This window comes from Seriola dumerili, unplaced genomic scaffold (assembly GCF_002260705.1).
Source record: "Seriola dumerili isolate Sdu_G_001 unplaced genomic scaffold, Sdu_1.0 BDQW01000733.1, whole genome shotgun sequence".
In the NCBI taxonomy this organism is placed as follows: Eukaryota; Metazoa; Chordata; class Actinopteri; order Carangiformes; family Carangidae; genus Seriola; species Seriola dumerili.
The window spans coordinates 236276-260500 of NW_019174988.1; the positions used below are offsets into that span (position 1 = coordinate 236276).

General features: G+C 39.9%; 1 protein-coding gene across 1 annotated transcript in view; it reads left to right on the top strand.

Moving 5' to 3' along the window:
• The window catches only part of adamts3 (ADAM metallopeptidase with thrombospondin type 1 motif 3), a 136763-nt gene that overhangs the window by 27096 nt on the left and 85442 nt on the right, over nucleotides 1-24225 (top strand). Inside the window, exon 4 of the mRNA XM_022765727.1 lies at nucleotides 3857-4013. Coding sequence (XP_022621448.1) covers nucleotides 3857-4013 — 157 coding nt within the window. The remainder of the gene's footprint in view (nucleotides 1-3856; nucleotides 4014-24225) is intronic.

Here is a 24225-nt window from a genome sequence, read left to right on the forward strand (position 1 = left end):
GTCAACGTGCCAGTCTTAAGGTGAATTTGTTGAGCTGCGAGCTGAGGAGTGAGGTGGGAGATGAGCTCAGAGTAAATAAGGGAGAAAAAACTAAGTGACAATATGTGGATACGGCTGGAAGAATTCAGGCCGGATAATCAGCTGGCCTTGGCTCTTAATACTGATGCAAGTGAGGAATTGATAATTGGTCCATCACCTGGCAAACTGCAATACGGGCTGAAAAAAGTCTGCTGACATGCAGCATATTTCTAATCTCTGTCTGCAGGTGTAAGATAAATGCACAAAATAAGCAGAGGAGGAAAATCTCTGATGCAAATAGGTTTAAGTTAACAAGGCAATACAGCAACAAGAAACACTTAAAAATGTTCCCTCACATGAACATTTTCAACGTTACTGTGGTTTATATTGTCTGGTGCGCAGTTGTCGAAGAGTTTCATGGCAGCTATTTGGCTTCTTTTTTTCAATTACAAATTAGTCTGATGCAGGCACAGAGCCATTCAAATCTAAAAAAAGCTACTGTATGCAAATCACCTTGCAAGAGATGTTGCTCACTTTGACAAGGAGGATGTGTCAAAAACTACTGTGTCTCTCCTGTTTTGTATTCCTCTCCTGCTCCTCCTCCATTCAAGTTCTGATAACCTCTAGCTGTCATCATAGCTGTCAAATCCAGATTTCTTTTGAATAAGAAGAGAACGTCCCGCTGTAACTTGTCCCCAGGAAACAGATGTTCTTTCAGTATGTATCTGTATCCTCTCCGCTGTGAGTTTGCTGGCAACATGCTCCATACATTCAAGGCTTTGTTGAGATTCCATTGCATAAGCAACATGTGGTTGGTTGTTAAAAAAAAAGAAAAGAAATCTTCACCGTGAGTCAGTCAGTAGAGCCATCATCTGTCTCCCACGTTGTCTTTCGGTTTGCATGTTATTTGGAAAAAGTCAGCGTATGTGCTCAGAGGTCAGATTGTTGTTTGTGATATTTACCTTGAGATGTGTGGAGATTTCTAATAACTGTAGGTGAGTGATTTTGATTCCCAATCTAATCTTCCGAGGTAAAGGACCCATGTGCATGGTGAAGACATGGTGCCCATGATGAAAGTTGAAATTGTCATTGTTTTTGGGTCAAACTCTCCTACTGTCATGTTTCGATGAATGGCACCAAGGGTTTTCTTTTTTCGATCTCATGCAGGACTAGATCATGCAGGACAATGCATATGTAAATGCATGAGCATCTGGGTGATCTTATACACATTCCTCCCAGTTGTAGAAGGCAGTAATGCAAAAGTGTCATGCATGCAAGCCGAAACAAAGTGTAGAGTCACCAAATGGTAGTTAGGCCTGCATAATAAATTGTGTAAATGTGGAATGATACAGTAAATGAAACCTCTAACTCTGGCCACATCTATCAACTGAAACAGCAATGCACCAGCAAAAGATGGGAAAGAAGAAGACTGGTAGCTGATGTAAGCATGGATGTAGATAATGCACGTTTCAAAGTTAAATAAAAAAATGTTTATTAGGCCGTGAGGATACACATAACTCAACAGGGTTCAATTTGACAGGTGTATCCAGGTCTCAAGGGTGTGTTAGCAGCTCATTCTACCATTTTAATGTTAAAACAGAGGTAAGTCAGTCAAAGGTCAATTAACTTAGTCCTAGGCAGGGGATGTATTTATTGCACTTGAGGATTGTAGCTCCTCATGTCAACATCCATGATGGGAGATGAAGCCAGGAGACAGTACCACTGGCAACTTAAATAATTCAGTTTTCGTGTCTATATCAGAACTACGTGAGCATACTTTTGCAAGAGGTAAACCTGGCAGTGCTCCCAGAAGAAATCTGGTCCCTTTAACTTGCATCAAACCAGACTAATGCTGCATTATCATCTCAGGAAGTGGCAGTGTGCAGTGCACATTGGGGATGATCATGTCTTTCCCCTGCAGCAGTAAGTAAGAGGTCATCTGGATGCCGAGCATGTACTGTGATTTCATTTTCGATGGCAGCCTGTTCGTCGATGGGCAGCACATCTCGGGACATGAATATTCTGTTAATGTGTTCATTAGCTGCAGCAGAGATACTCGGTCACTCAATATCAAAGTTACATGTGAACTTGAATAAGAGCTTAAATTGGAGTCTGGCCAACAGCACATGTAAAGAGAGAGAGAGAGAGAGAGGAGGGTGTTCGGTTGATCTGGGACTGTGGGAGTTGGAAATGAGTTCAGCGTGCGTGTTGATTGCAAAGCACCATATGTGCACAGTCTGACAGCGTGTTAGTGAGGAGGCCAGAGCGAGGTAAGGCCTGAAGAGCTGGAGCGAATTCCTCTGGAGGTGTGTGAGAGGTGGCTCTGTTTGCATACAGGTGCACAGTAAATGCACTTTTTTCTGGCTCTCTAATGGATGAACGTGACTGTTGAACATTAAATCATTAGTGTTCCTTCTGTCTCACTGGAAGCCACTGGTGCTTGCAAGCAGCAAAGTGACAAATGTTCTGAGCGCTGCGTGGCATAGATGGGCAGATTATACATATTTGCATTTCACATGTATGACCTTGATGAAACAAAACATTACACAAGGCTGAAGCTTTATTGGCATCCTCAACTGCATTTTCTGACATTTCTGAAGGGAACATTTATATGTGTACAGGGAAAGAGCACAGTAATTACAGAAAATGCCTTTACACACTTAAGCAGAATTCCATCGACCATATGTTGTGCTCTGATGCTGATTTTTCCCGGCCTTCACACATGTGACAAATGCTTTAGCACATGATTTGGATTTGATGAGGTGTGCATTCAGTTTGGTTGTACATTATTGTGTTACCTGGACAGTGTGAACCTCTATATACACCCTAAAGTGTGGGCATGACTGGCCTCATATTGCAGGAAATCTGAGGGTGGCAGGTAGCCATCACAAGGCAATTTTGAACCAATGTGTCACTAATCATATAGAGCTTTCTGGTCGCCACCTGTAGTTGTTGGGTGACCAGCTGATAATTGCAAACAGTGACAAAGTTGCAAATGCACAAGGGAAATTGCAGCGTAATTATAGAAAACGCCTATAGATGATTTCACAGAGTAGAATTCCATCGACTGTGTGTTGTGTTTTAATGCAGCTTTAGCCGGCCGTTACACGTGTGACACCTGCTTTAGCACGTTGTTTGGATTTGATTAGGTGTACATCCGCTTTGTTTGTACATTATTGTGTGAGCTGGACAGTGTGAACCTTTATATCCCCCTTGAAGTGCGGGCATGACTGGCCTCATATTGCAGGAAATCTGAGGGTGGCAGGTAGCTATCTCAAGGCAATTTTGAACCAATGTGTCACTAATGTTATGGAGCTATCTGGTCGCCGCATGTAGCTGTTGGGTGACCAGCTGATAATTGTAAACAAAAACAAACTTGCAGGTATCTAATAAGAACAACATGCAGAACTGTCACGTGGAAAGAGCCAAATATATTTAAAGCAGAGAATCAGTATAATTCCTCTTGAATAAAAAACTAAATATTATATTATCATTTCATCACATCTGTCTTTGTATTGTAATATATTTTATGCATCTGTTACCTGGGACATTGCGAGGTAGCACATTATGGTGTTGTCTGTGTACAAAACAAATGAAATATAAGTCACAGATGTCTCATTAGTCTTTCAGGAACCTTGCTGCATGATGTACATGATGCAGCTTAATGCAACAATTGAATTGATTTGTGACCTTATCTGCATAATTGTTGGTGTTTAATAGATCATGGGTAGTGATGGCAGGGCTTTAAGAGTTCTTGCAGCTTTCTAGGTATTTTAGTTTACTTTCCTCTGGATACAGAAGCAGGTTCACTTGCTGTATTCCTGTTGTTGTGTTGTAGGCTGGGATGATCCGCACCGACTCCGACGAGTACTTCATTGAGCCACTGGAGAGAGGCACTCAGGAGCTGGAGGACCAGGGCAGGGTCCATGTGGTTTACCGCAGATCGGCTCTGCTGCAGACCCCCTCCGACATCTCTGTGGACTACCAGTTACAAGGTAGGACACAGTGCTGCTAATGCTACTATCATTATTGAGGCAACTTCTTCTCAAACTGTTTCTGCTGCTAGTCATTCAGTAGCAGTGAGGCGCTCTGCTTTGGTATAATCTTACAGATGAAGTGAGGAGTTATGTTTAGGCTTCTATAACCAAATAATCAATCGTCAATGTTTGATTCAACTCGCCTGCTGTCAAACTTCAATGTCACAACTGTAAATGGGGAAAAAAATCACTTGACAAAACACCACCACAAACTCAAAGCTTGTTAGCCACCATATGCAGGATCACCTCTGAATGTCTTTTTCTATAGCTGATGAAGGTTCAACTGGCAATCATGGTACAACAACATCAAGTACACCTCTCATATCCTAGTGGGTAGTGGCTCAAGCCTGATGAGTTCCTGTTGCATCTACAAAAACCCACTACACATATCTAATGTAAAGCCTGTGGACATATGTGAAATATGGGGATTGAGATGATGTAAAATTTTTCCCTTAATGATGCGAGGGGGTCAGAAAGCTGGGCTGGGCTTTTAATGAGAAGAGGGAGGCAGTAGCATCATGTACTACTTCTACAGCTCCATTTACTACCACTACAACACAACTACTAATACAAGTACAATGAGAATAGAAGTTCACTCAAAAATGATCAACTCTTTTTTTCCCTGTGCTTTAGGGTTAGGTTATCGCAGAGTCTTCATCTTTAAATAGATCAGGTGTCAAGACAATGATATCACATCCCATGATAAATATTACACACAGATATTATATTATATGTAACTAAGCTTCAAAACAAATAAAAATAATAATTGATGATAAAAAGTGTAAAAGTTTAGGCAGCAGTTTTCATATAGGTCACCACTAAGCAACTTTATTGCTTGATGAAGATTGTGAGATGCAGTTGATAGCAAAGAAGAAGCTGCTTTACTTCTACTGCAGCAGCTACTTCTTCTATTGCTCCTACTACTATTATTGTTATTGTTAATGCTAAAAGCTGTCACTGCTCGCTGTAAGTACACAATCTGGACTTTATACTTTTATACCAGACAAATGTGAAGGAGATCAGTGCCCAGAGAAGATAATGAATCATGTGAATCACTGTGTGTTTAAGAACAACAAATTTTGGAGCTTCCATGTGTCATTTTATCAGTCAGCTATGAGGTGAAATAGATGTATCTATACATAGATATACATGTATTTACCTGTTTTTAAAGGTCACTCATTACAATTACAATTACAATGACATTTCAATATAGAAGTAGTGTGTTTTTATTGGAGTAAGTCGCCTTCCACTGAGATCAGCTGTTAATCGTGCTTTGCTGAGTCGCGCTCCATCTGCGTTTAGCTGAAGTGTAAACAAAGCTGAAATACCGGTTTATGGTGCTGCCTTAATGAATGCACACTAATATGAAGCTTGTGTTATCTAAACTTGCCACAGCAGTGAGTTTTGCATTTCCTTTAAAAAAAAAAAACACCATCCAGACTGATTGCTGTTATAGAAACCATAAGAAAGTCAACCAAAAGAAAGAGCAAAGTGTGCTCAGTTTATAATTACAAAGCTACACGCCAGTCTGTTTTTCCCCCTGGTAGGCTGGCACACAAGCTGTGAAAATTAATACATGAATATTTATTTGCCTGGCAGCTTCGACAATCCCAAAGAGATTTTGGGTCAATTCTGGCACGAGTTGGAATCACATGTTATTTATTTAATACGGCTGTTAAATATCTTAAATTAACTCCAACGCTTTGAGGAGCGGCTGTCAGCGCTCATATGTAAAGAACGTGCATGACGTGCATGACGTAAGAGTGATCTGTTTGTCAGGGCTGGCGATGTATTGCGCCTCAAGGGCCATCACTATATTATGAACAAAATAATCAAATGAATAAATTGTTTGAAATATATAAATAAACCATTGATTTGTGAAATAATTGTAGACGTTATTAGAAACAGAATATTATTGGAATTTCATTTTTTTTTCATTATGGACATTTTCCCAATGATGATGATGATCCCGTAAGACCACCTGCAATTATAAATGCTAACAAATCATTATTAAAAGGTTCTTATAGTGAACCTTCAAGTCTGCAGTTGTGAATGTTTATAAGCGGTTTATAAAGGGATTTTGGTTCTGACTAGAAGGTCAGAGGTCAAACAGTCTTAGCTAAAAAGACAAATCAAGTTTGGTGTTGCAAGAGGAATTTCCACAACCTCCAAATTTATTTTTATTTATGACTTATAATTATAATAGTAAGTGATTTACAGGAGATATCCGTTACAATCAAGACAATGTTTGTGACTGTCATTAATCTTTTCTGTCTGGTGGCTCATCACCATCTAAGTTTTGCGATTACAGTTCTCTTAACTTTGTGGCTTTGGTGGATGTACAGGAAGTATTATGTTGCTGCGGAGTCACTTAGTTTGCTACAACTTGAGCACGATTTTCTTATGCCTATATTTGTTTACATTTTAGCAAAATTACTCACATTAAAAGAGCTGAATTAGCTATTAGCAGCTCCGTTTTGTAATAGACAGACAACTTCCACTGGATGAATTTGATTCTGGAGGAAACTTAAAAACCTGATGATTCACAGGCCAGTTCTGGAGGGATAAGGAGCATCTTTTTTCTGTGATTTCACAATTTACTCATTTTTTAAAACTTATTTCTATTATGTATTTAATTAATAGTTTTTTTATCCACATTTGCCACTACCAACATAGCAGCTTCTCCTCCTTACAGCTACTTCCTGGAGTCCACCCAAGTAAACAGTACATAATAATGCAAAACAATAATGTAAATTCAAATCCAAGACATCAAGATTGATCACTGCAGGGTTCCTTAAATGTTAAGTGTTCATTTGCTTAATAAATATTTCACGTGGACGCATTTCTCAACTAAAAGCCTCTTAAACATCACACCCGTTTAAATCTAAACCAGGGATGCTTGAAGTGCGCAGCATTTAATGTGATCAATGGAATACGATGGGGGTCCCAACAGGGAGGATTAAGCGGAATCATGGTGGAAATAAATGGAATAAAGGCTGCGACAATCTCCTGCTCTGACGATGCTTTTGTATTTGAATTATTAATCGAGAGAAAATTAGATTAGGTTAGAATAGATTTAGTATGATGCGGTGCTGATTACAGTCATTACAGGAGGTTTTTGGGGTGTGTGTGTGTGTGTGTAATTATGCGTAAAAATGTAATTTATCAGCCACATACAGTACGCTGCGATGTAGAGATGATGCTTCATCCTCACTAATTGACAGGCAGCAGATTGGCCGTTTAGTCTGAACTGGAATGTGAACATATGGTCACTTCTGCCCATGAAGTGACAGGATGAAACATGACAACACAACATACAGTGTGGGTTTTGTTCTCGTGTTTCGTCTTCAGAGAAAGCCGGACTCCCCACTGTTCCATCTGTTCTTCTGTTGTGTGTTTGAAAAGAACCATCACACAACAGCTTGGTGTGGTGAGCTTGTTCTGTACAGTTGTAAACAGCATCTTCATGTACTGATGTGACCATTAAAGAGAAACAGCAATCCCTGTTTCGCTCCATCAACAGCTACAACACCTTACGCTGCTAGGGGAACATCCACTTTCCACTTTTAGCTGGTGTCTTTTGCAACCTTTCCTCAGAATATAATTTCTGCTGGACACCTTGCTTGTGTACTCAGCTGCTGCATGGTAGGCACATTTATAATGTTCTGCATATGTTACCTGGCTGTTAACGGACATAAAGTAATACGGCTCCTCTAAAATTAAGCAGACAGGAATTAAAACAGATTTCATGGGTTTCCTGAATGATACTAGACTATTGAATTTGTCACACACAAGGGTTATCATCGATCCTTGCAGGTGCTGGTTAAGCATTATTTGCACTGTACAGCAGAGCTATCATCACCATTTGATTCTTCTTCTTGTGATATTTCAGTATTGATTGGATTTTATACTTTGGAACCAACCTGTTGTGAGACTGGAGGATTGTGAGATTGATTTTTTTCCGGGCTCAGTCTGGGTCATGGGGGAGGATGAGTAATTCCTCACTTGTCTTAACAACCACTGCTGTGATGTCTGTGAGCAAGGCACATCATGTCTCCGAGGAGCTGCACAATGGGGGAAAATTATCCAAGCATGTGTCCTCAGTAGCTTTCAGGTGTGTGTTATTGTGTAGGCTTTATTTCAAAGTGCAGTACCCATTCAAAACATACTTGTTATCTCCTTAATAGTTCAATAATCATCTAATTTCCACATAACTGCTGTGTTACAATATATAAAGGTCCCATATAGTATAAAGGGAGATGTCCATGTGTTGTTTGATTATAAAGCAGGTTTAGGTTCTATATTAATAATGTGAAAGTATCAAAGCTCAGTCCACAGAGAAATGCACGCAGCCTGTATTAAGAAACTGAGCCTTAAAATCAGCCGTCAGGACTTCTGTAATTTTGTGATGTCACAACAAAGCAGCCACCAATCTCAGCTGTGACCCAAGCTCTACCCACCTGGACCCACCATCCAGCCTTGCAGGATTTGGTTTCACTGAGTGTTTACCTGAAATCTGCCATATTTTAATTCCATCACTCAGAGAACAGTCAGCCAATCAGAAGAGCGACTCAGAGTCTCCTCTCTTCTGATTGGCTCACCGACCTGTCGTTACTAGAGCTCCAGAGATGTGAAACTACACAGAGATGGTTTTTGGTTCTCAATACCACATATACAGAACATCTTATTATGAATATCAACACTTCAAACAAAACAGGCAACATTTAATGATGATAATAATGATTAATAGTAATAAATAATAATAGACCCTATTTGTCAGATACCTAATCACAATATGCAGATCACAAATTCAAGAGGATTGCTGTGACTCACACACTCATTTGCCAATTTACAACAGGATATTGTCATTTTGGAGGCTGTAATTTGCTGAGCTGTTGATCTGTGCTGGGTTACACTGAGTGAATATTTTGTCAACCTTCATTCATATTAGGAACACCTCTTCCTTTAAATGAGAGTATGTATATGTAACTATAATCTCAGGAAAAAACCCCTAAAGAAAAACATGTTTCTGAAGGATCCACATTTAATGATTTTCATGCCATGGAGTGTTTTCCGCTTTATGCCAGCGACCTTCACATCTGAAATGGTTGGATGAACATGTCTATAGTTGTGAGCTTTCCTTTATCCTTCAGATAGTGTTAGATGAGTCAACATCCACTGTTACCGTGGCTTCACAGGAATGGAGAGGGAAAGTGTTGCTGCTGCTTATAGTCTTGCTGATCTCAGTGGTGTGTGCAGTTAAAGCGCTGTGTTTGTTTCAGCATCTCTTATTTCCTGTGACGGCCCCAGAGTCGAATTGTAAGCAGCTGGGGAGTGTGAAAACAAAGATGGTGAGGAAACTGTTCCCTGAAGGCAGCTGACGAATATCAACAAAGTTTTACACAGAAGAGACAGTTTTTTTTTCTTTAACTTGAAGTACATGTGTGGGCTGAAAGACAGTAGATGGCCAAAAGAATGTGGACACCTGGACGAAATCCGTCATTTATGATATAATATGTGAAAGTCAGGGGAGTCAGGAGTTTTTAGACATGTTCCAGGGTTTCTTCAGGAAATGACATCGTGCTCACATGATGAGAGGTGGTTGGATACAGTATGTAGTGAGATTGCAATCCCTGCAACTCAAGGGCTGCCTTCAGCAGATGTACATGGGCTCTTTGATCTGTCTCCTCCGTCCTCTGATAGACCAGCAGTCTGTGATTTTGACAGCTCCCCAGTCGATGCTGCGACCGCTTTTGTTCTGGTGTTCACAGACATCTCATGTTATGCTACTGGTGTTTTTTCAGTGAGGATTCAGACTGAAAGCAGACAGCATACAGGGGCTGTGTTGGTGATGCTGTTTAAAGTGACAACAAATTAATGCGTTTAAAGATTTATGAGTTGTCAAACCACTGAAAAAAAACTTGTAATACTCAGATTTAGGACAGGATTTAACAACTCACATTTGCAACTATTTCAGCATTCGTCATGACGATCACAAGGTAAACTATAGAAATACAGCGTTCACATTACTACCACAATAATCTACGGTAAATGTGCTCTTGAGTGTATTTCACTGGCCGCCTTGCTGGATGATGTAGCATTGCAGAAAAAGTTGAGCGTGGACTTGTTTTGCTGGATGACCCAGTGTTAGCAGCTCCTGTTAGATGAATGAAAGGGCTGCGTTTTTTCTGGATGGGCTGAATTTGCTCTGAATGCACCCTTAGTCTCTTGCCCAGAGTCCTTGCTATTTCACTACAGCTGCTGAAAGTGACGGGTCTAGAGAAAAACATTTAGAGATGTTATTCCCCAGGTCTAGAGTGAATCTTCAGACTGAAGACCATTCATTTGACTGTTGAACATCTCATTAATCTGCTGCTACAACAGCCTCCACTCTTTGGTTTCAGGCTTGCCACCAGATTTTGTAAAGTGGCTGCAAGGCTTTGCTTCCATTCAGCCACAAGAACGTCAGTGAGGTGCAATTCTGATGTTTGGTGATAAGGCCATGTTTAGACACACAACAGGCCTGTGTGAAAAACACAACCCCGCCATTATCACGTTGAAACAGGAAAGGGCCTCCCCCAAACTGTTGCCACTGCCTTGGTACAGTGGGCGTGCCAACACACAGCTTAGAAAAAATGGAGGGTCATCCAGCAAAAAAGTTGAACCTGGCTCAGTTTTTGTCGCAATACGATTCAATGTCATCTGCAATGTGTGTTATTTACTGTTTACCACCGTGATAACTATCCACAGATGTAAAACCCTTCCTCATATCTGACTAAACAATCTCTCCACAACAACCATTAGTTGTTTTTCTGGAACAGCTGTCATGGAAATCTTCAATAGATGTTCAAATATCCATTTTTTTTGATAGATTTGATTTCTTATCCACAATGGCTTAAAAGTTGGGTTGACTTCATAATTTTACAGCTTTTATTTTACAGCTCCAAATTTGTAAAAAGCATAAAACACAATCAAAACTCAATTCCTCGATATTGGAACTTGAAGTTCACTGTGCTAACATTTCCAATGCATGACTTATACGCGCTCCATCTCTGATCAACACACTCCAATGGTACCACAGTATAACATTGTTATTTAATGTAATGATCGTCTCACCGTCTCCTCCTGGAGATGCTTCTCCTTCCAGCTTCTCTCCATCATCAGTGTAATCGTTGTTAGACAGTTTCTATTTGTTCACTTTGTAGTTGTGCTTGCGTCAGCTGTGGAGCTTGTGGGTTATGGATCATCAGCAATGAGTCATTTGTTACCCGAGTTTGTCCCTCAGCCACCGCTTCTCTCCAGGCTCAGTTCAGCTTTAACAGGGTACTGATGTTGTCTGCTCTATGAAAGACTGTAACATCATTGCCTGTATAGTCTGCAAGATGTGCATGGATATATATCTGTAGCTTTTTAGGTAGGTATATGATAAATCTACACTCCCAAAGGTGCATATACACCGATATACAGTATATACACATATGGGGTTGGGTTCTGGGCTCTGTGCAGGTTCTTCCACACCAAACCACACACTTACCACATACTTTCGGCCATATTGTGTATTTTTCAGCATAGTTTGTGATCAGAGTCGACTTTCCTTTTCCGCTGATTGTGAAGAAGTATTCTGTACTTTTGTTAAGGTCATTGTGACTGTGGGAATTGTGCCTGCTGCGGCCTCACCTATAACAAAAGATTATCCCGCTGTTTATGGAACAAGAATCTGAATAAATAACTCTCAACCCCATTGCTTAATTTCTCAGTTTTAACAATTCACTTAGTAGAAGTGAGATTCTGCTGACACTCCTGCAAGTTAAACAGCCGTGAGCATTTTCTGTTTTCCTATAAAACAAATTTCTGTGATATGAGATGCCAAAGAAAGCAAACAAAAGCAGGGGGATTACACATGGAAAGGTGCTAATAATCATCCAGAACAGTGTTTCTTTACAGAGCTCTGCTGGATCAACAGTGTGATTCATGGAAGAGATTTTTATCTGAAAAGGACTCAAAAAATGTTGTGAATGCTTCAAAGTTAAGAAATTTATCATCAAACCTACTCACTAAGGACCCAGGCATTTTGTAATTTTAAAGCAGTTGACACGCATCGCAGTCCCATAAACAAGGGGCTGGCTTTTATCTTCTTGAAGTTTTGACTGCAGTACATCCCACACAGTATGAAAATAATAAGAAAAGAAGTGAAGGTTTAAAGTTCATTCTTGACCTTAGAAGAAGCACCTAGAGCGGAATCAGACTGAAACCTCCAGAACGGCTACTAAACTGAACTTATGGTAAAACTGTTTTCTCAACTACAGTTTCCAAGTTCAAGGGTGAACTTTGTATCTTAGCTTTGAACCTTTTGAACCTTTGGCTTTTACTCCCTTTATTGAGGTAGTGCATGACTTAACCAGACATTATATCAGGCTTCTCAGACTGCATGTGAGTCGTACTATACATGTTCTAAGACAGGAAGTTATTATTTTTCTTCACTGTTCATCATTTCTGTTTGGGGGATAATGGTGTTTTTTGACAATTTGGTGAATTTGCAACACAAAAAGTGAATAAGCCAAATCAATTATTGGAATTTCGTGTTTGAGCTTGTTACCATTGAACTACAGATAAAAGAAAAATGTAAAAAATGTGATGATTCTCAGGCAGAAATTCTAGCTGCAAAGAGCATTATAAGGACATGAAGTCATCCTGAATTTAAAAACATGTGTAGCATGCTCAGCCTGAGCTATGCCTCCGAGAAGAAGTAAGATTTTTGATGCAAAGAACGAAAAATGGAAAACTGAAAATCAACAGCTTCATGACAACAAGGCAAACTCCATCTGCTCACAATGATCATGTTATGTGCTCAAAAGCTCCAGAACAACTAGTTAGTGGACCTTGTGGTGAGATAGTTTTCTCACCTAATTAGTGTCTTGTACATCAATTGCAAAATGAAATCACATCATCACATTGACCTTCTGCGAATAATTACCCAACAGTCATTGGTTTGTGATTTGTGTGAGTCAGTCCTGTATCTATCCCGACAAAGGTCAACAACTCCCATCCTGTGAACACTTTCTCTCAGTGTGAATACTGCTGCGTCTCCCGCAGCACACAACTAAAAGAGCAGAGATGCACACTGAGAGCAAAGTAGTTTTCTGGAGCGAAAATTACTCAGGTACACAGATGGAAAACGTGCCTGGAATGACAAAGTGAATGGGACTTGACACTGCCTGCCTGGTCAGTGTAGTCACTGCTCCTCCTGCTCTCCTCCCTGGTGGATGAGAAGTGTCTCTCTGGTGGGAGCACACACACATGAAGAGATTTTAAGTATGCATACCGAGGTAAATGCAGAGAGGAAAACTTCCACTTCTATCCAGGTCTCCAGGTTCCTGCGGATGTAGCTGTACTCCCGGGAAGCTTCAGTCATTTCCACACACCTCAGTGTGTTTGAAAAAGCCAGTGTTAACAGATCAATCAGTTTCTGTGAGAGAAGGCTGAGTTGTAAGAGCTCATCCAGCTGGGGAGTAGACTGTTACTAATATTAGTATCCTATTGTCAGTCTCAAGGTAGAATGGTAGAAATGTACGTTTGCACACATTTTTTTAATAAGGACAAGAGATTTGTTGATTATTTTAAAAAATAAATTATTTCCTTCTCCCATTTACCAGTATATAGTATCACAGGTACTGTGACACGACCCAAAACATTACATTGAATAAAAAAATGATCTTAAATTAAAAAATACATTAAATAAAAAAAATTACATTAAATAAAAAAAAAAGTCATCTTTCTGTTATATAGTTGCTACTGTAGAGTTTATGGCCTAAAAAATCTTCCTACTTTAGTGACCAGATAAGTAGATACTGTTTTCTTCGTTATTCTGACTTTAGTTGTGCTTTGTATAAACATGGGCAAATGGAACAGTGCAGTTTATTATTTAAGTGCAATATAAAACATGAAAACAGAAGAAAAGAAAGAAAATATCTGTTTGTAGAAAAATGAATGTTTAATATCAACCCCATTATCAATATTTGAAAGTTTTAAATCTGATCTGATAAAAATATATTGTCATTTTTTAACATCATCACACAACAAATACAATTTTTTGATAAGGAATCCTTAAAGTTGGGTCTGGACTGGGTCCAAGGTACTGTATGTGACCGGGACATTTTTACAGTTGAATATTGAATGTGTCAGTCCATCTAATAATAGTTCTGCTGAATAGCACAAATCACTTTTAAAGGTGAGACTATAATCAAAAACAGACTGTTGCATACATAATCAAAGGAAAATCATCAAGTGAAAGGGAAAAGAATTTGTTTTGCTCTCAGCACCACAAGCTGATATAAGTGCATGTTTGCATGAACTGAAAATTTTTCAGATTCGTGTTGCACATGAAAATCTGTTTTGTGTTCAGTCTGGCTCATGGCAGATGGTGAAAGGAGCTAACAGCCAACTCAGAAATGGCTCAAACACCACGATGATCCCCAACAACAAAGACAAACAAAGTGAACATAAAACGATACAACAGGACGGACGAGGGTTTATGATGCAAACAATACCTTTATAAGGCAAGTATGAATGTGACAATAATATATAGGATAGCAGTGTTTTATTTATTAATAGTGTAGTTCATAAAAACTCAGCAAGTGGGGAAAATGCCCGTCACAATGAGCCAGAGATATTCTGTTTTTATTACAATGACCACAAAACAGAAAAACAGCAAATTGTCACATTTGAACATTTAATTTTTTTTTTCTTAGATAGATAGATAGATGACTTACACATTTAATTGATTATTAAAACAATTGCATATTAATGATCTGTTTGATAGACTATTTGATTAATTGACAGTTTAATTTTCACCCACAATAATGGTTTAAAATTCTGCCTAGAACGCCATTATTGGCCATGCTGTCACACAAACACATGTAACCAATCACACAGTAAAATGCAGCGACATACTCTACACCCCTTCACACACACACACACACACACACACCCATGTTGACAGATGGGTGTGTATGATCTCGGGGAAAATTAGAATTACAGTGAGAGCAAATGTCTGGGATCTGATCTCATGTTATCTGGCCTGATGCCCAGGTGAGGGATTCACCCTCTGCAGCACTTGGATATTAGGTTTTATTTTCACATGGTGGTGAAAATGGAGTGAGAAACTAGTGAAAAGGCCTCGTGTCTGAGGGTGTATCGATGACCTTCCCGAGCCAGTGGAGCTTTGGGAAAAAAAAGAAAGAGAAAGCCATCCTAAGGGAAAATTGTGATTTATATTTGTCACACAGATGTGTTAAGCAGAGTGGGGGCTGGCTGAGTTTGGAGGAATTTGGTGAGCTGGCAGGAATGAGAAACATTCAAGGGAGGGAGAGACAAAAAAGCAAAAAGGGAATCGTCTGTAGTGTATAATTCTCATAGAATTTGCCTTAAAATGTAATCTAGCAGGAGAGACTGAAGACTGAGTGTAAACGGCAGCAGAACACAAGTTGGAGTACACATGTTCACTGCTGCCAAGCTGCTTACCTTTGTAATTATTAAGTTAATCACTATTACAGCAGACGACTCACAAGTACAGCTGAAGCTGAGACAAATCTGAGGACTGTTTAGAGCTGATTAGAAGCAAAACCTTCCTGTTTCCATCTGTTAGACCGACACATCACGGCACCGTCTGGAGGCAGGTTGGAAAAAGCATGCAGAACATTTTTCACTGGCCCATTGCAGCTGTTAGGAAATTGATGTTGAGGTTGGGTCAGATAATTACTTCATATATTGTAGTTAGGTTCCTGTTGAATTGTGGTTAGTCTGGGCACAGGGAAATGAATGAATTAAGCTGCTCTGTGAATGTGCGCAATGCAAAGTAGGGCGCGTGTGTGCTCAGCAAACCTCGCCAGGATGAAAAGGTTTGTGCAAGGTGCCTGTGTGCTCGGCTCATTATTAATGCTTTTGTGTGGTGACTGAAGATACAAACTTCGTGGTCCTTTTTTCCCCCCCTCACTTCGAATGCAGATACTGTAGTCTGTTGTGAGAGGATCAGCACAGTCATTTCACCTTCACTGGCCTCAGGATTCCTTTGATTTCCAGGAGAAAAAAGCTCCACAAAAGCTTCCAGAGGTCTGCGTCAAAGCGGCGATGTCAGTGAAAGATGAATGCTGTTTGACCATCTGTTTCCAGGTGAAGCAGACGGAGGCTGCGCTTCATTCTTTCTGTCTGGCAACAGCTGGTGCCAGAGAGAGAGAGAGAGAGAGAGACAGAGAGAATTGGAACATTTTGTCACTGGCTGGCTTTTGTAAGAGATGGTACTCTGTGATACTAAGTATTGTGACAAGTCACAAGATAGAGTGTGACTGCATGGTAATACCAGCCAAGTGGTTGAGTGAACTTGTGAGGGTCAGCAGTTTCATTCCTGAGACCAAGTGGCACAATGTTGCTTCTCTTTTTTAAAGGTTTTCTGTTATTTGAATTGCCTTTGAGCAAGGCACGTCACCTCCAGCTGCTTTAGTGGCCTTGGTAAGTGCTCATGAGTTGGTGAGATAGCTCATTGTGTTAGTAAGAGCGTAATGCCACTCTCATGCCATGTGGGATTTACTGTAATTACCATTTACAACTTGTAAAATATGTGAAAAAAAAAAATATCAACAGCCAAGCAGTAATTTTCAGATCCTCCACACAAACCTTCTCATCAATACATCAGTCACAGCTACTGCAAGCACAAACTTTACACTACATTTTACAGACTACAGATTAACATCAAACTGTAGTTCCTAGAAAAGTAAACAAACATGGCTGCCTTACGTCTTAAGTCCAAGGTGATAAAGTTATTTAGGGGCAACCCAGTGGCTGATTCGTTGGGCGAAAAAAGCCCTTAGCTGCAGTTTTACCCCGTTCAACTCCCAGTCGGCCAGAACATTTACTGCATTTCACTTTCCTACTCTCTCTCCCGTATTTCATGTCTGTCTCACCTGTCGCTGTCAAACAAAGGCATGTCAAAAAAACAACTTTAAAAAAATGCTAATTTAATAATATAGTGCTATATTGAGCACGTGCAGTATTTTTCAACCCTTACACAACCAGCTCTTTCCTCATACAACGGCTGCACAATGTTAGATCCCCAATGTTTTAAAATCACACTTATTATTATGATTAGCCAATAATAGAGACGTCTGCTTGCATAAATTTGTTAGCACTGTAGATATACTCTTCAGGAATTATAATTAAAGCCAGCATTATTGTGATTTGGTGAGATAAAAATAAGACTGCTTGTCTCTGTTCTGCAGCACAGTGAGATGAGACGTTTGCTGCTGTAGCTGCTTCTCTGTCCTGCCAGAATGTTGGGGAGTGGAGGGTTGGTATTGTCCGAGATGGCCTTCATCTTACATTGCCTGCGTCTCTCCACAACAGTCCTGAGTGAGTCCAGACTCCTGCCAAGCACAGGCCCCGCCTTTTTTACCAGCTTGTCCAGTCTTTTTGTGTTCATGTCTGACCTGCTGCTGCCCCAGCAGACTGCAGTATAAAGAGTACACTGGCCACCACTGACTGATAAAACATGTGCAGCATTTCACTGCAGACGTCAAAGGACCTGAGCCTCCTGAGGAAAAAGTGCCGGCTCTGCCCCTTCCGGTAGATGGCATCCGTGTTCAGGGACCAGTCCAGTTTACTGTCCAGGTGCACACCTAGGTATTTATAAGTGTGCACCACCTCAATGTCCTTCCCTTGAATGTTGACTGGCTGAAGGGTGGGCCTAGACCTCCGGAAGCCGATGACCATCTCCTTGGTCATGGAGGTTTTTCAGAAGGAAGCAGTTCTTGTCGCTTCATTCACTGAAGGCCATCGTCAGATCCCTGTACTCCTCTTCCTGCCAGTTCCTGATATGCGCCACAAAAGCTCTGTCATCCGAGCATTTCTAGATGTGACAAGACTCAGTTGTATGTAAAGTCCGCCGTATACAGGGTGATCAGGAGCGGGGCCAGAACCGTCCCCTGTGACATGATGTTTTCCACAGGACCAGGACCCTCCCTGTTTGTAGACTTATGACTAATGTTTGCCTCAGACTGTAGTGTTCATTGCAACAGGACTTATTTGGCTTTTAAAGTGAAAACTATTAATTAAACACAAAATCTGGGATGTTCCTTTTACTCAATGCCCCCAAAGTAAAAAAGTAGTACTCCTCTAGCCACAACTTCATCCAATGGCTGAGCCCAGTGAATTTGAAAACACAGATAAATCACCACAGTTTGGACAGATAAATGATGTTTATGTGATGACACTGAGATCAAATGTGTTTTGTCTTGTTTAGATTCTACACAACAAAAAAGAAGAGCTTGTGAAGTAATTGTGCCTGCTACGCTGGGCGTTTTTTTTTATGAATAGCTTGTTTTCCAACATCTTGGGATAACAAGCAAATGAATTCCCAAGACGCAAACAGCTGATTTCACACTCAGCCATGTTGTAATTCCTTGCAGAGGCACTTGCTCTTAGAAACATGAAAACACATCAGTCTGCACTTTTCTCCTCCCCTTCAGACATGATTAAGCTTGATGAGGAATTCATAAAAAAAGGTACATCCTTCAGATTTCTATTGTCGGTACGTTAGGCGTGTGTGTTTTAAACTACAGTATGTGGATGTGAGAAGTGTGTGTAGTGATAGGGAAAGCAATTTACCTTTAGGTAGAGGTTATCAGGTGTTTTGTTGGTGCCGTTAGCGAGGATGGTTCGTCTCTTGTGCAGTAAACAGGAGTAACTGGAGCGATTTAGCACTCAGTGTCCTCCCCCCTTCAGGAGTGAGTGTGTGTGCATGGGTGTGTGTTTGAGATACTTAAAAGAATTAAACTGACCACAGAAGCTTTGAAGCCTCCTGCAACTTCTCAATGCTCAAAATCAATGCAGCGTGAATGCAGGGATAAAACACAGGCTGAATATAACAGATACCAGAGCCCGACCGATAGATGAAATTTTGGAACTGATGCCAATTCTGATTTTAGTCAGTAAAAGAAAAAAAAAATAGCACCACTGCAATAAATGTTCAGGGGAAGTTCTCAACATATCCAATGGAAAACAAGGCTTTTAGATTTTAAGTTTTGTAAATGCAACACCTGGAATTTTCTGCTTTGGAGGTCGTACAAAAGTGCAAGTCCTGAAAAAAATGGTTGTGTGAAGATTTTACCATTACTGTTAGCTACACTCCTATTAATGCTATAATATGTAGACAGAATGGGCTAAGATGCTCACACATCAGCTTCCACTCAGCTGTCAAACTATGAAAGTAGTTAGCTAGCTAGCTAACTGATGCAGCAAATGAGTATGATAAGCAAGACAACATGATGGTGGACAGCATTGCACCACCAACTAGCTGACGCTGTAGCATGACGTCAACACTCAACAGATTCAATCCACCACCGCACCATTGCCTGCTGAGCTGCAGGAAGAACAGGAAGAGATGCTCTGATGCTTACCTCTCAGTCTGCTACGTTATTGACCATACTGACAAACTGTAGCTGGCTAGCTACCTCGCTAACATAGCAAACAGTTGTGATAAGCATGAGCTACATGACGGTTGTCACGGACAGGGTTTTGATTGAGAGTTATACTGAAAAGGCTAAATGATGGGAGTCATTGTTTATTAACTTTCCAGCAATTTATTTCACAAACTAGTTAGCAACTTAAAGGGAAGACACTGCTTGATTCTGCACCACCATCTGCTCAGCTAATGCGTGCTCTACTACATGTGCTGCAGAGAGAGCTGAGAGTATTGCCAACAAGGAATTGAGAGCATGCTCTGCTGGATAAACTATGTGATGACACGATTTCTAAATAACCCCAAGCATCTCTGGACAACATATACACCGATACAATACTTCTGTGATGGATCAATATCGGCTGATAAAATCGGTCAACCAATAAATTAGTTGGGCTCTAACAGACTCCCCTCCCTCTTCAGTGTCATTAAGAGAGTAAATAACTCTTTAAATAATCTGATATTTCTACCCTTTCCCTGTTTGCATGATGAACCAGCAGATTGGGAAGATATTTTCCACATTGCCTTACGTCTTCAGAAGTACGAACCCTGAACACATCTGATGAGTTCTTTCCATTTGAAACCTGGTGATAATTAGCTACTCCAGCCCAAGCCAAGGATCTGGAAGCAGGATGGAAAAGACCTTGGGAGCATTGAGCAATATTTTGAATCGAAAAAAACGCTCAGTTGTGTTCTCTCCTCTGACTCGCTGTGAATCATCCAGTTGCTTTCCAAAAGTCACATGGCAGCTGGAAGAGGCTCATGAGCATCTCTTTCTTCTTTCCATCCAGTCTGCCTGCTAAGGAGAGCCAAATACTTCACATTCTTGTTGCTTGTTGTGATACTACATCCACTCTGCCCTTTATAGAGCAATACCAGAAACAGAAAAGAGACAGATTGCATCTGTTTATGGGATACTAAAAAAAATAGTTTTGTTAGTTTACCATTCCCAAGTTTTGCAACACTTAAGCTTTCATTGCCTGACTCAGAGGTCATTGCATTGTGTAAGAATCTGAGAGCTGCAATAACACTACCAACATGTAAATTACACCATGCACATCAAAGAAATAGCCCACTGCTCATCTTGTGATTAAGTGTTGTTTGCAAATGTCTCAAACGCTGCTTTCCTGGGTTGTTTGTGATAGGTTAGTGGCAGGGTTTGTACTGACTTCATGTATTTTCTATCGACTTTTTACCCCTTTGCTTTTGTGGTTTTCTGTCCAGGTTTAAATATTTTGTTATAATTCATTGTACATAGGAAAGAGATGGATCAGTGCACTGTGGCCAGTCCAGCCAAAAAATCAAATCACAGTTCCCTGGTCCGTGACCTAACACTCCACAAAATTTTATTGCAATTTGTAGTTTTTAACATTTCCTGCCAACTGAGGAACAAACGGGACCAAAAACATCCTTGGAGGTAAAAATAGGCTCCATTCACATCTCAGTATTTCAGGTTCTTACATTTCAGTATTTAATTAGTTGTGTTGGGCAGGGAGAGAGTGGAAACAGTTTGTCACTTGACCTTTCAACGATGACATTGGGTTGTTTGTTCTTTGAGAGAAAGAGAGAAAAAAAAAACGGATGCAGGTCACCAAAATATATTGAACTCCCTGAAAGGAAATACAGTGAGCATTTCTTCCAAAAAGGCAGTTCGCACCCTACCATGAATGAAGCCTAAGTTTTGCTGCATGTTGTAACTGACCGACCCCAACAAGGCCTATCGTTGTCTGCTTCAGGGCTCTCTCTCTCTCTCTTGCTCTCTCTCTCTCCCTCTTAACTCACACACAAAAACACTCCACACAAGTTTGATATTCTGTTACTCAACAGCTACAACACAACAACAGATTAAGATCAGTTTGTAACAGAGAAATGCTTAGAATTTGTGTGAGTGTAAACAGGTTCAAGTTAAAGGAATAATTTAACTTTTTAATATCAGAGGTTGAGAAGATTGGAGGCAGAAGGAAACAGCTAGTCTTGCTCTGTCCAAGTAAAAAATATGCCAACCAAACAATCTAAAGCTCACTAGGTCACTGTTTGTTTAACCCATACATGAACATAAATGATTAAAAAAAAAAAAAACATTTGTGATTATTGTACCCCACTAACAAAAGACATAAAGTTCTTCTGTGCAGCGTCTCTTAATTCTGATTCCAACTTGAGCAGCGTTTTGACTGTAAACATGATGTAGAGGCTAAATGCTCAATCACTTTCACATCAGATTATATTTAAGGTGCTTTTGGATTTGAAAAGACAAGTCACAACAAACAAAACACTTATTTCTTGGGCCAAACAAATAGAAAAGGTGTAATGGTTTTAAATGTTTTAAACAATTACGGCCAATGTAAATAAAGAACTGTGATATGTTTTTCCTGTGTGTTTTATCCGAGACTGCCCAAAGAACATTTTCCTTGTTGTGACTGGTTTTTAAGTGTTATGGGGCAAGTCAAAAGTCCGAAGTCTAGGTCAAGTCCTCCATCCTTCTAAATCCTGACCAGTAAAATGACGTGACTTTTGAACATTTATCTATCAATAATGTAAAAATTGTTTAACCCAAGTCCTTTTAACACAACAGGATGTACACCAAAGATGTACATGTACACCAAAGACCAAAGGTCAACACCATGACCAGATGCTTTCGAATGCATTTTGGTTTAATGTTGCCTTAACACAAACAACTATAACAGAGTCTTGCCTAAATATAATGTAAAAACATTAACAAAAAACTGATTTAAAACTAGAAATATCTAAACAAACATGAAGTTAACCTTCAGGACAAACCTTCAGATCTTGAGAGTTCGTCATACTCAGTGCTACAGACATGAGTCAGTTGATATTCAGAAAGCTTGGAGCTTTGATTCAGAGCCTTAATCAGTCAAAAGACGATAGAAAACAACTTGTCCAAAAACTGAATGTCTTAATGTGATTATAGTTTGGCATGTGTTGGGATACTGGCTCGCGATCACAGTATTTTGTGATATTTCAGATAAATACACTTTGACACTCTTTCTCTGTATTTACATAAACATTAGAAGATTAATATGAAAAAATAAAAAATCCTTTAACTTAGACTGATTGCTTGGTCCAAAGATGCTAAATTAAAGAGAAGTGAGTGACCAGCGCTGCCATTTGATGAATGAGTACCAGCCGCCATCAGCATCCTGATGAGACTTTTATCACATTAAACACTCAGAGACAGTTTTTCAATATCATCACATTAATCACTTGTTATTGACTGGTAATTGGTTTGAACGTGCAGCAGTTATATTATCATATGATATATTGATCAAGCATGCTAACGTCACTGACGTGTTACTGGTGGTGCTGGTGTGGAAATGCACTGTACACCTCCACTAACTATACCAATAATAATAATGGTAATTAATATACTGAAATTTCTTTCAGAAGCATTGTATGACATATCAAAGCTGAGGTCCAGTACTGCTTTCTAAAAATGAATGAGCAGCCCCTATTCTATGTTTTTTTCAGCATGCATTCCTCCACAGGAACCCAGAAACACCTTCAATTTTAGGTAGGTTGGCTCTCCGCTGTGACGAGTAGCAACCATGAGATTAGTTTCCAGCACCCAGTATCCTACAGGCATAACCACGATGGCTTTTATGCTCTAGTATATGTTTAATGTCAGAAGTGTTATATTTTTACCTTTTCATGTTATTTTTTTCGCCTGCTCCTGTGGAGATGTTCATACTAAAACATTTTTCTCGAACAAAGTGGCATGGCTACAAGGACTTTGCTCCAGCAGGATACGAGAACAGTTCTTGGAGGTGGCTTTGACTTTGGCGACAGACATTGACTTTGATGTTGAAAACCTGTGTGGTGTTTCCATTAGTATTATTTTGTCCACCTGGGGCCACTGCAGCCAGCTGTGAACTCATCTTATCACCTGAAAACATTATTGTGGTGAGCTTGTTAGCAAACAGCTAAATCCGGCAGACAAAGAGCTACGTTTAGCATTTGTTTGGAGTCGTGTTTCTGGTCACTTGACAAGTGTAAGTCCAATATTCACTCTCCTTCTATCTCTGTTTTAGTTTGTACCAACTCTTGAGGGAAATATCTGTTTCTTTAGCTGCTAAATGCTGCACTGTGTAGCTAACTTTGTTTGCCTGCTTGGCAGGTAGCGTGCACTCAGTTTATTCAAGCTTTTTCACTGAAAACACCTGCCTGCTGCAGCTGAAAAATGTTGATGAAAGCAGTAAAAGTGAATGAAAAAGTACAGTTGTGGGCTGTAAAACCAAAATAATGAGCTGAGATGTGAAAAAAAAACTCCATAGCGTTCAGGGGAACTGCAGAGTCAGGTGATAATTCCCTGTGGGTTTCTAAGTGTTACCATGTTGTCATTAGAGGAGCATATTTGCCCCTAAACAATCTTCTCTTGGACAGGAACTTTTTCAGACTGCATCATACCGCAATTTAATCAGATATCTATTCCTACTGTTGTTTCTTGTTTGTGTTTTTGTGCTTTTGGCTAATGATGCCAATGGTACTTTGATCCACTCTTTATACTTGTTTTTAAGACTTGATTTAAGTCTTGTGTCTGTATTGTGTCTAAATACTAGTATCAACCTTTATACATGGTATACTAATTGGTTTTAATCCACTTTCTGTCAGACAGTACTTTGTGACAAAGCGCATCATTCTCACACT